The 12551-nt window shown below is 38.9% G+C and overlaps 1 protein-coding gene across 3 annotated transcripts in view; it reads right to left on the reverse strand.

The window, feature by feature from the left end:
• LOC119773073 (protein FAM160A1-like) overlaps positions 1-12551 on the reverse strand; it is a 33349-nt gene that overhangs the window by 18842 nt on the left and 1956 nt on the right. For 2 of the 3 annotated variants that reach the window (XM_038269886.1, XM_038269887.1), the window contains exons 2-5: positions 6276-6525; positions 3484-3679; positions 3184-3405; positions 337-499 (exon numbers count right to left, since the gene is read on the reverse strand). In XM_038269886.1, coding sequence (XP_038125814.1) covers positions 337-499; positions 3184-3405; positions 3484-3679; positions 6276-6380 — 686 coding nt within the window. In that variant the 5' untranslated portion in view covers positions 6381-6525. The remainder of the gene's footprint in view (positions 1-336; positions 500-3183; positions 3406-3483; positions 3680-6275; positions 6526-12551) is intronic. The other variant, XM_038269888.1, reaches the window with a different exon arrangement.

A 12551-nucleotide genomic window follows, 5' to 3' on the forward strand; every position in this document is an offset into this window, starting at 1 on the left:
ACAGAGAGACCATATGCTAATGTTGGGATAGAACTTCAGCAAACAACTTTGCACAAAACAGTTGCCAAAGGCAACATGTTAACTTAATGTAAACTGTTATTATATCCATCATTCATATCTAACATGGTAAATCCATTATGATCTATGGTGAAGCATCTGAAGCAGACAGTCAGCACATTTCTTAGTGTTTCAACAATATTTTAATGTAGCGTCATACTGGGATATTAGGATCTACTCTCATACTCAAAGTGAGTTTTCTAAATGCTCAGATGTTCGGTGTTCTCTCTAAAGTATTGCGGAGAGGCATACCCTGATTGGGAGATATGCAGTGCCTACCTGTGTGTATATTGTATGAGCAGGGAGAAGAGCAGGAAGTTGGCAGCTCCTTGGTCCTGACTGCTGTGGAAAAAAAGCTCCAGCACAGATGGATCTTTGACCAGAGCCACACAAAGCTGGTGCAGGAGGTAGACCAGCTCCGCCTCCACCACACCGCCGGTGTCTGTGGGACAAGGCATCCAGGTACAAGAGTTAACATCTTACTAGCAACGCATTCTCAAGTCTTACACTACTTTAAAGATCCTTGATCTAAAAGCAGAATAGAATAGAATAGAATAGAATAGAAGTCAACATTATTTTTATTAAACTGTCACAAGTATAAAGCAACGAAATTCACTCATGCATTTAACCTATCCCTTTTGGGGGGAGCAGTGGGCTGCCATTGTGCGGCACATGGGGAGCAATGTGGGGTTAAGGGTCTTGCTCAGGAAAATACAGTGGCAGTCTGTGGGAGTGGGGCTTGAACTCAGAACCTCTGGGAATCAATTGCAATGCCCCAACCCCTAGGCTCCCACTCCCCTAAAAAACAACCGCCCAAAAAAAAAAAAAAAAAAAAATGGCACCAAAGTGGTGGGTACGAATTACCCGGAGGGGCAGGGCTAACTGTAGGGATGATTTACCGAGGGTGGGGTCAGAACTTGGCAGCTAGTCATTAGTTTGACATGTTGAACCATACAGAATTAGAGTGACACTGGGAACTACTGCATGGACAAAACCTTTTGAGGTGGAGGATTTTTCACCTTTGATTTCATGCTGAAGGAGTTTTTCAAAGCGCAGTTGCCTGGATGCTTATAAGTTTAAGCATGTTTCTATAAAGGTCTGTGCTGAGTCTGTGTGGATTCAGAAAACTGCATGCAAAAGATTTTTACAACCCCCTACTTGGTGTCTCACTACCCTGCTCAGTGAACATAGTATGTCTTGCGAGGCAGAATCTTCAAACCCAATTTCTTTGAAGCTGACAAGGCTCCCCAGCTAACAGCTAACAGCGACCCATTTCTCAGAAAATCCAGTCGCAAGGACCAACAGTTTTAAAGCCACTTTGTGCACAAATGTGCACAAACTATGTCGATATTTTACCAAATTTGAAAAGGCTTAGTTTCGCTATAGTGTTATTTGCATTAAATAACAAAATTGCAAGTGAACACATTTGTTAAAGCAATAATTCTGAAAAAAAACATGGTAGTGGCAAATTTAAACATGAGATATTTCCCTATTTCAGCCATGGCTCTAGTGGCCGCCATCATCCTCCAATTACTTCCTGTCTTCTTCTAGCTGAAGATCATGTGCCTGGTGTTATACAGAGAAAGTATTTCCATTGCAGTTGTGCGAAATATAACAGATTCAATACAACGAAAAAACCTCATGAAATGATAAAAAGATTTTTTTTTAAAACATCAGTTTTTTCTGAAACTTCTGTGCTTCCGTTTAGGGAATTAATTTCGGGGATTACAATTAGCACAAACCCAAGCACCAATCTGAACGTTGTTTCTTTTGTCTTTGTAAAGTTAGCAGGTAAATGTTCACCATGGCAGTGGGGGGAATGAACGCTTTTCTCATGAAAACTGCAGGAACAGATATGCTTGACTGCATGCAGACTCATATACAGAGTGTGTTTAATGTCCACTCAAGCATCGGCCCGAAGACAAGTGCTTGCAGAAGCAGTGGAGGAAAGGAGGGCTCTCTATTGGTGTGTTTCTGTGAGTACAGTAAGATGCCTGTATACCTGAATGCAGGTTTAAATTAATGTAAACATGTAGCCAAAGTGGTAAGTCACCCGTCCTGCAAACAGGAAGCCTTTCCACTCTGGGCCCATGAGCAAGACCCTTAACCCCCACACTGCTCACTGGGCGCCGGTACTACGTAGAGAGTAATTTTGTTGCTCTGTACTTGTGAATTGCACTGCAACAGCCACAATTCCTTATAAAAGGGCATCACTTTGGCTGTTTTATACAAATATTGCAGCATTAAACAAGTTAACATGGAAATGGTAGGAGAAATACAAAGTAACATTAAGGCCCCGTCCACACGAAGACGAACCCTGGCCTAAACGCACAAATTTTTCACCAAACCAGCCTCTCATCCACACGAAGCCGGCGTTTCGGGGGTCTGTAAACGATCTTTTTTTATTCAGCCTTCAGAGTGGGAAGATTTCGAAACGCCGTTTTCGCGTTTCCATCTTTAAGCTCTAACCGCATATTTTTTTTTACACGCATGCGTCATAGCGTCGCCTCTAAACACGCATGCGCGACACAGTATCACAACAACAATGGCGCCGTTGCTGCTAATGCTACTCACCCTGCTGTCGGGCTTACAACAGAATCTTCTTCTTCTGGAATATCTCCAGGAAGAACAGAGCAATATCGACCACATAGTTCAGCACCTGAATTTGACTTAACCACGAAAATGGACCCGCAGGGCAACCATGAATAAATATTAGTGCCATGCCCAACATTTCGTCGCTTATTTTTGCTTTGGCACCACAGCGCCACTTACAGGCCTTGCATAATTTTGCAGCGTTTTCATGCATTCGTGTGGACGCTCACATTTATTTTACGTCTCCGTCTTTACGGCAAACGTTTTGGAAAATATCAGCGTTTCGTGTTCGTTTTGACTTCGTGTGGACGGGGCCTCAAACAGCATCAGTTAAACACCTTTTATCTGAGTCATATTGCAACCTTCTCTAAAGGTAGGTGCAGGGTCAGACTGAAATAAATCATATTTTAAAGACTCAAGGCACATCTAAATAGACTTTTTTTGCTGTAAATCCAAATAAGGCATTAAAAGACAATAAGGCAGAACATTATTTTTTTATTTCCCTCATATTAAACAAGCTGATTAAGAACTGACCAGTTGCGGCTCCAGCACAGGAAGTGAGCAGCATCATGAGCGGCCGCAGAACAGGTTTGTGGTGCAGCAGAGGCTGTTTGGCCTGAGATAAGAGCATCTGGTACATCCTGAGCTGCTCCAGCTTCATGTCCTCAGTGAACTGTCTCCTCAGGCTCCACAGAAACAGCCTCTCCATCACACCTTCCAGAACCACAAACTCCAGGATGGGACCCATGGCTCCTTCTGGTATCCAGCACATCATTACCAGTCAGGAGACTTAACGCAGCACAGTGACGACAAACCATGATGGCTTCCTCCTACCTTGCCCTGACTCTTCTTCCATCAGCAGGAACAGCATGTGCTCCACATAGTTCTGCACCGCGCTGGCCTCGTCAGCGGGAATCGGACCCAGGTGGAACGTTCGGGAGCTGCTGTTGTTACCATGGTGACCTGAGAGGAAGCTAAGGGCCCTGGAGGTGCTGCGACTCGGCTCGTGTTTCTCCAGAATCTTTACGACCTGCACAGAGAGGGACATGATGGATGGGATAAGGATGCAGATAGATATACAGACAGAGAGACAGACAGCCGGACGGATATATAGATTGCTATCTAACCTATCTGTTTACATGGGTTTCTTCGTAAGATGGATTTTACAGATGTTCAAACAATAATTGAGCAAGGTTTTGTTTTATATGATGTCAAAATAACTTATACTAAAACTAAGCAATTCAAATAATTTTATTTTTCAACTGTGGCTACTTTAGAGCTCCAATTATTAGATCATCTGTTTTTCAACAATTCAATTGGCAAACAGATAACATAAGGTGCAGATAGATACAAAAGATACAAAATTTCACAGGATGAAGCTAAAAGTATACCAATTAAAGAGTTCTAGATATAACAAATTCAAGAACAATATAATCTTAAATGTAAAGTGTTTATATATTATTTTTTATTATTACTTCTCTGAGTAGGTTGGTCTCTCATACTCATTCTATACTTTACGATTAATTGATTACTAAATTAGATAACAATTTCAACAACTTACAGTATATTGTATATTATATGTGATATATACTGTATGTGATTTAATTATATAATAATTAATACAGTAATCGCATTTAATTCTAATTAATGTGTCATCCCTTGACTAGTTAAATGTTTTTTGTTTTTTTTTGCAGAGAATTGGAAAACTTCCAAGTCTTTATTTGAAAAGATGTAGAAAGGTCTAAACAGGCATGAGAACTTCACTTTAAGTCGTGTAAACATGGATCCTAGGATGGAAGGGGGATAAGGCCTAAAGATATTTGAGGGAAACCTTTAAGGATTTTTTTTATTCATTTTTTACACTCAAAGTAGTTCCTTTAGTGAAGGTACGGCTGCAATGTTTGAAAGTCAAAACGCTTCTGGACTTCAAACAGGCAAATCTGTTTGTTCCCAATGCGAATTAAAGTTTTAGCCTCAAAGGTTAACTGAAAGCTTCATACGTAGGCACGTTTTTTGAATCAATTAACAATTAGCAGATTTTTTTTAATTTTATTTAACCTTTATTTTACCAGGAAGTCCCTTGAGAGCAAATCTCTTTTTCGAGGGAGACCTGGCCAAGAGGCAGCAGCACAGTAAGACATATAAAAACAAAGAACAACATCATAAAATCAATCATAAACTAGACTCTAGAAAAACACTTACAATTCTCTGTGCAAGCGGTTTTCAATAGTGATTTAAAATGCTGTAGCGGAATAAGAGTCTGTAATTGCAGAGAGTTTTGAATATTGTGCCACGACCACGGTGCTGCATAGGAAAATGAAGAATTCTACAAAAGCTTATGGCATGTACTCCACCGCTGCCTCTTCTCTTTTGCATGGCAAATGGGATCCAAAGCATAAGCAATGTGGTTGGGAAGCTTCAGGGTCCTTTCAGTTTCGTCTTTCGTCAAACCAAATTTCTTAAGTGTTTTATGATTGTGAAGTAAAGCTGGTTTTATCAATGTATTCAACTGCTAGCTGGAGCATCAACCAATGCTGTTTCTTTCTGGGCTGCTCAGTGACGCAGCGGGTAGCACTGCTGCCTTGCAGCCAAGAGGTTCTGAGTTCGATTCCTGGCCTGGAATCTTTCTGCATGGAGTTTGCATGTTCTCCCTGAGCATGCGTGGGTTCTCTCCATGTACACCGGCTTCCTCCACAGTCCTAACGTGACTGTTAGGGTAATTTGCTTCTCTAAATTCTCCTTAGTGTGTGAATGGTTGTTTGTCTCTTTGTTGCCCTGCGATGGACTGCGACCTGTCTTGGGTGCACCCCGCTTCTCGCCCATAGACAGCTGGAGATAGGCACCAGCACCCCTCGTGACCCCACTTGGGATAAGCATGTTAGAAAATGGATGGATGTTTCCATCCATTTATATTTTTCACATTTGTAATCAAATTATTGATAATAGTAAGAAACAATCTAATGAATGAAGTTAGTGTGGTTAAGTAATTTCATTTTCACTTTTAGACTTTCTATGCAGCCTTTCCAGGTTTTAATTTCACTGGGTAATTAAAGAATATAATTTGGCACCCGAATAATATAATCATCTATCATCTAAATGAGTTTAACAATGCGTTAATGGTTTTAAGATGTTAGGCAACGGTTTTACAAGCAGTGGAATATACATTTATAGCCTTTAAGGGAGAATGAAGATCTGTAGGTTTTCTGTTTTTAGCAGAAACAGCAAAACTGGATCATTGGAAATGTGAGCATTTTTTCATCCAATGGAAAATAATAAACTCACAAATAAGCAGCGCAATGATAAAAGCATATAACATGCTGTTTAAATCTGTAATCTTCTGACTGTAAAACGTTCAGAAATGAACGCACACACAGAGATGTTGAGGTTTCTGTTTTTTGTTTTGCTTTTTTGGCAGTAGCAGAGATCTGGTGTAAAAGGATTCAGTGATTAAGGGCCAAAGTCTGGATCAAAAACCCACAATAACAAACCAAGACTAACAATCGGCCACATTCATACACAGTCGGCCAGAAATTATGAAGGAAAGGCTGAACTAAGAGCTGGAGGCAGTGGAGACAAACAGGCATTATGAGAAGGGAACCATTCTGATTGAGCTGATGGTTTATTACCTGCATCCAGTGGTTCTTAAACACAATCATGCAGGTCTCCGGGTCCACCCCTCTCAATGTGAGGGACTTCTTCCGTTTGCCCCCGACAACCACCGAGGCCATCATTTTGACTGTCTGTCAGGCAGCTGTGGTATCTCCCAGTTCAATGTGAGCAGGACGCCGCCTGCGGAGGAGAGAACCTGGAGGATCTGTTCAGTTCTATCTGTCCGGAGTCAACCGCCATGCCTGGGCTCAATGAGCTGCTGCTGGCCTGCCACAACATAAAAATAAAAAATATATGAATGTTTAAATATGAAACCAAATCTACAACAATACAAGCAATATGTTAATATGGCTCCCTGTTACTTTAAGCCTCCTTGGTTACAAATACTCACTACCTCTGATATAGTTTATTGAGCTGATTCAGCTTTAAACATAAATAGATGCCACACAAAGCTGTATAATTAAAATTAAGACATGGTTTCTTGGTTTTTATCCAAATGCACAAAAACTCGTACAGGATTTCTGAAAACCATCCTGCTCTTGAGTCTTTAGAGAGGAACAAAAGGCTGCAAACCTTAACGAGCTTTATTACCAGACTCACAGACAGGAAAGATGGCATCAACAAGAGAGCAGTCAGCAGAAACTTTAACATGTATAGGATGACAAAGGTCATTTAATAGTGCTTTATAGGATGCTGAGTGTTCCCAGGTGGCTTTAGAACCAGTCTGGATAAAATGTAAAGGTTTTTAAAAGGAAAACCTCCAGGCAGACTGATGAAGACACAAAACATCCTAGCAGAAACTTAAAGCTCTTTTGGAAATAATTAAAGGTATAGATATCTTCAGGTAACATAGAGTACATGTCAGACTAAATAATACTACTTCAGCGATAGTTTCAAGGTGTTGCTTTATTGTATGTCTCGTACCGTGTCTTCGGTTGTGCTGTTCTTTTTACATCTCGTTGCAGGTGATGAAGCAGACTGAAAATGCTTTGTCATTGTTTCCTTTCTATCTCCTCTTTCTTTCATCTTTTCTCTTTTTTTTCTTCTTCTGTTTTTCCTGTTCTGTTCTATTGACATTGCAGTGTCCATATAAACTGTGAAACTCCCTGCATAATTATAATAAAGCAACTTAAATGCATGAAACAAGTGGATCAATATGGCAATTGGCATACTGCTACACTTGTGATAGTAAAATCTGTTGGGCTATTTTTGGCATCTATACAATTATTCTTATTGCCACATTGCCAGACAGGACACTGTGTAAAAAAAAAAAAATAAAGGAAATAATTAAAGGTGAAAAAGAGAAGAAATTACACCAAATGGGTAGGGGGAAAAAAAAAGAAGAAGAAGCATATATATATAACTGTTTAAACTGAAATCCAGAAAAGGTGAACTGGAACTGCCATGGGATTCTAAAGAGAAGGTGACAGGCTAGGCTGAATCCTGAATCTATCAGTAAAGATCATGCAGGCTTATTTTCATCACCTTGTCAACTAAACATCAAACCATGATAACATCTTGAAAAATCTCCAATTTCTACTGTTTGTCTTGCCTAACAGAACAACATCCCCAGCAAAGAGCATTTTCAACTGTAAAATGTAAAAAAAAAAAAATAAATAAAAAGTTGCCCGACAAGAATGCATTGTGCAACATAGAAATTCCAGGTGCTATATGATAAAGTTCGGGGCTGTAAGGTGGCATAGATGGTTACCCCTCCACCAAGGCATTAGTTTGAAATCCCAGTCTGGATTTGTATGCATGGAGTTGTCTGATTGCAAGGGTTCCCTCCATCCATCTATCCATAGAACCATCCATCCATGTCCATCTATCAGGTTCTGGGTCATTGCATTGCGTTTGAAACCCCCAAAGAAAGCAGATTGAGTAATCCTAACCTGCTCAGTTTACGTAGAAGAACAATGGCTCTCCTTAAAGCTCTTAATGGATGATGGAGCACCTGATCATCAAGGCTATCATCTCTTGCTCTGCCCCTCCACTAATGATGTTTTGTATCATTATTTGCTACAATGCCATAATCCTCATAACCCACCGTTTTAAAGCGTTTACAAAAAATAACTCAGAATGCATGAAAATTACACTGGTAAAATGTTTACCAATATTGACATGTTATTTTTATTTATTAACAGTGTCCTGTCTGGCAATGTGGCAATAAGAATAGTTGTCTTGATGCCAAAAAGAGCCCAACAGATTTTACTTTCACAAGTGGAGCAGTATGGCTATCGCCATATAGCTCCACTTGTTTCATGCATATAAATTGCTTTATTATAATTATGCAGGGAGTTTTACAGTTTATATGGACACTGCAATGTAAATAGAGCAGAAAAACAGAAGAAGAAAAAAAAAGAGAAAAGATGAAGGAAAGAGGAGATAGAAAGGAGACAATGACAAAACATTTTCAATATTGACATGTTAGACATCGTTGGAAAGCTTAGATTCTCCACAATTCAACCACCTAGTTCATTTTATGGACATAGTGAGCACCAAAGAACAATTAACACAGATATAGCAGCATGGCAAAATATACCATGACAAAGCAGCCACAACAAGTAAGCATATCTTTATTACTACTGTTCAAAAAAGAACTATTATTTTTAAGAATAAAAAAAACTACTTTGAGTCATGTTTGAACTGATGCAGCTTGTGCTGTTTTTTACTCACCCAAATTTCATATATATATACATATACATATATATATATATATATATATATATATATATATATATATATATATATATATATATATATATATATATATATATATATATATATATATATATATATTCAGAAACTAGAAAGTGTTAGCTTACAATTAATGTATCACACATATAATTTGGGGTTACGGTTCCTAAGTTATTTAATTTTCTATTTGGGTATGCAAAATAGGCAAGGATTACCCAAAATGAGGTGGATATTAAGAGGTTAAATTGGTCTTAGAAACATTTCATGTTTGATTTAGAAAGCTCAGCACTCTTTGAATGATAAAAGACCTGAACAAACTGTAGGTGCAACCAGGACAATAACAGTTTGTTTTGTCACCCACTTGCATGAATCTATTGTCCACATGTTCTGCTTTGTTTATATAGATTTCCTTCCTATCGGGCAGCTTCTGTTCTCATTCAATCTACGATGTTTTAAAACCAGCTTGCAGAGATGTGAGGCTAAAGGACTGTAATCCGTCACAATGAAATGTATTTTTAGCTCAGCTGGGAGAATAAAGGGCTGCGATGATTTCTAATCTAATGATAAACAACTTTAGCACAATAACACAGTGTTTAAGTTTTGCTTTCTCTTATTTTACTCAATTTCAAGCATGAAGATCCTTTAAATGTGACTTTGATTCTTGTTTTAATGACTTCATGCGTTTCAAATAGGAAGAACGGGCCGTCAGCAGGCACATACAAACAGGAAAAAGTGACAGCGTGTTTGGGTCCCACCCTGGGCGTTACGGGAAATTCCAGGAATACCCAGGGAGGACGTGAAGATATCTCAGCATACCTACTGTATGTTCTGCTGCTGGGGAGACACTAAGGAGCCAAAACTAGCTTTTATCCTACAGGGAAGAAGAGATATTTCTCAAAAATTATTGCATAGCTAAATTTTAAATATAAGTAATAACTGCTTTTTTTATTTTAAGCCATTACTGTATGCACAAAAGAGATAAATGTCCCAACAACAAAGGTAAAACAAACGCAAACTAATTCATCCTGCACCATCTGGGCCTCTAATCTCTGTGGGTCTGTGAGGGATAAACTGATGGATTTTGGTCATTATAGGATGTGCATGTCAGTGTGTGCATGTTTCTGTCTGCTTTTCACCTCGAATCAGTCTTTGCAGCTTTCATTCATTTTTTTTGTTGCTTTTTTTTTATTAAAAAGCTGTGCACAGCATTAGCTTTGAAAAGCATATTAACCAAAATTACTGTATATCACTGAGAACTCGAACCTTGTCTGGATTGCATGAAAAAGGTTGGACTTGAGAAAATATGCAGAAAATGATGTGGTCAAACTCAGAAACCTCTCAAACAGACCCGACTGCATTCCTGCAGCCTAACTTGGCTGCACACGTTTAAGAAAAACATGTAGCTGACATTACCGCACAGATGGGTGGTGTCTTTAGACAAAATACAAAAAGATTCAGACCGTGAAATGTGATCACCCTGCCGGCTTTTAAGGTTTTCAATCTGATTGGAGATAAAGAGTTAAGGAATGTATTGGTTCAGTGGTCCTCCTCACACAGATAGGAGAACCAGTGTGTGTGTCTGTTTCAGACAGAGCTGGTGGGAGGAGGGAGGTAATCTGAGATGATGTTTAATCCTGAACTCACTCTGTGTCTGTGTCAGTCAGAGGAACACATCACAAAGCAGAGATTAAACATATGTTCAAACAGACATACCTGAATTAATTATAACATGTTTTAATTTGCAGAGTTTTAGGTCCTTATTTAATAACAACTTCAAACATTGGTGGTTATTACATTCATCAGAGTTTTTTAACAGTTTTTGCATTCAGAAGAATTTTCTGTAGAAAATTAAAATCTGTCAAATTAAGGTCTGCGATAACAGCTGTTTGTTTTGCAAATAAAAAAAATACATAAATAGCAGGGAAAAAATTAAACAGACTGATCAGATCATATTACAGACAGACACTGTTGTGTTTAATTCAGTCCTAGTGAATATGATTGAACAAAGACCTCATGTGGAGTCCCTCAGGGCTTCATTCTCAGGCCACTTTTAATCAATTTCCATGTGTTCCCAAAAATTGGACACGGTAAGCTACAGTCATTCAGTCAGAGAAATAATGGTCATAAATTACTCCATCATAGGGTTGCCAACTGTGTCATTGTCTTGGTTCTGTTGTTCTTTACTTTGCTCCTTGTTTTCTAGATTTATTGGTTTAATTCCAGTTTTGTTTTAATTTCTAGATTTATGTTAGTTCTCATGTTTTTCTGTTGCCCTCTTGTGTGTGTGTGTTCCTTTCCCCTTGGCTCCCTCGTTGTCTCCTCTCACACCTGCTCCTTGTCAGCTCGTTAACCCTCCCTTTGTCTCTGTCAGCTATATATGCTCTCCCTCTGCTCTCACTCTTTGTTGGTTCCTTGTCTTTGCTGTCCTCCCATGCTGTTGTCCACCTTCCTCGTCTCTCCCTGGCTCCTCGTGTTTGGTTTCCCCAGATGTCTCCTTAGTTCTGGTTTGCTTTTCATTATTAGTTGGATTTTTGGATTCCTGCCTTTGTTTACTGTTTTTGCCCCATTAAAACTCCTAGAAATCTCCTCAGCCTCTCTGCCTCTGCACTTGGGTCCTCCAAACCGCAACTAAACCCTGACAAACTGTCTCTTAAAAAAATAACTTTCCTGTATTTAGACAAAAAATTCGGCATTAAATTTAATTTGGGTTTTATTTAAATGTATACAATTCCTTCACACAATGAAGGGCAAGAATAAATTCTTAATGTCGCGTGAAAGACATGTCCCTTATTTAATTTTCACTGAGTTGGAAACCATATTCCGTCTTCCTGCTGGAAAAAAACTAGACTCAGACTTCAGCTTTTACAAGCTTTTATTAAATAAGTTAAATATGAGTTAAGGGGGACCCTATTACAGGTGCTGGTCATAAAATTAGAATATCATGAAAAAGTAGATTGATTTCAGTAATTCCATTTAAAAAGTGAAACTTGTATATTATATTCATACATTACATACAAACTCATATATTTCAGATGTTTATTTTGTTTAATTTTGATGATTACAAATGAAAATCTCAAATTCATCATATCAGAAAATTAGAATATTACTGAAGACCAATAAAAACAAAGGATTTATAGAAATGTTGGCCAACTGAAAAGTATGAACATGAAAAGTATGAGCATGTACAGCACTCAGTATTTAGTTGGGCCTCCTTTGGCCTGTATTACTGCAGCAATGCGGCGTGGCATGGAGTCGATCAGTCTGTGGCACTGCTCAGGTGTTATGATAGCCCAGTTTGCTCTAATAGTGGCTTTTAGCTCTTCTGAATTGTTGGGTCTGGTGTATTGCATCTTCTTCTTCACAATACCCCATAGATTTTCTATGGGGTTAAGGTCAGGAGAGTTTGCTGGCCAATTAAGAACAGGGATACCATGGTCCTTCAACCAGGTACTGGTAGCTTTGGCACTGTGTGCAGGTGCCAAGTCCTGTTGGAAAATGAAATCTGCATCTCCAAAAAGTTGGTCAGCTGCAGGAAGCATGAAGTGCTCTAAAACTTCCTGGTATGTGGCTGCGTTGACCCTGGACCTCAGAAAACA

Source organism: Cyprinodon tularosa, unplaced genomic scaffold (genome assembly GCF_016077235.1).
Source record: "Cyprinodon tularosa strain WSP-4 unplaced genomic scaffold, ASM1607723v1 ctg740, whole genome shotgun sequence".
NCBI lineage: Eukaryota > Metazoa > Chordata > Actinopteri > Cyprinodontiformes > Cyprinodontidae > Cyprinodon > Cyprinodon tularosa.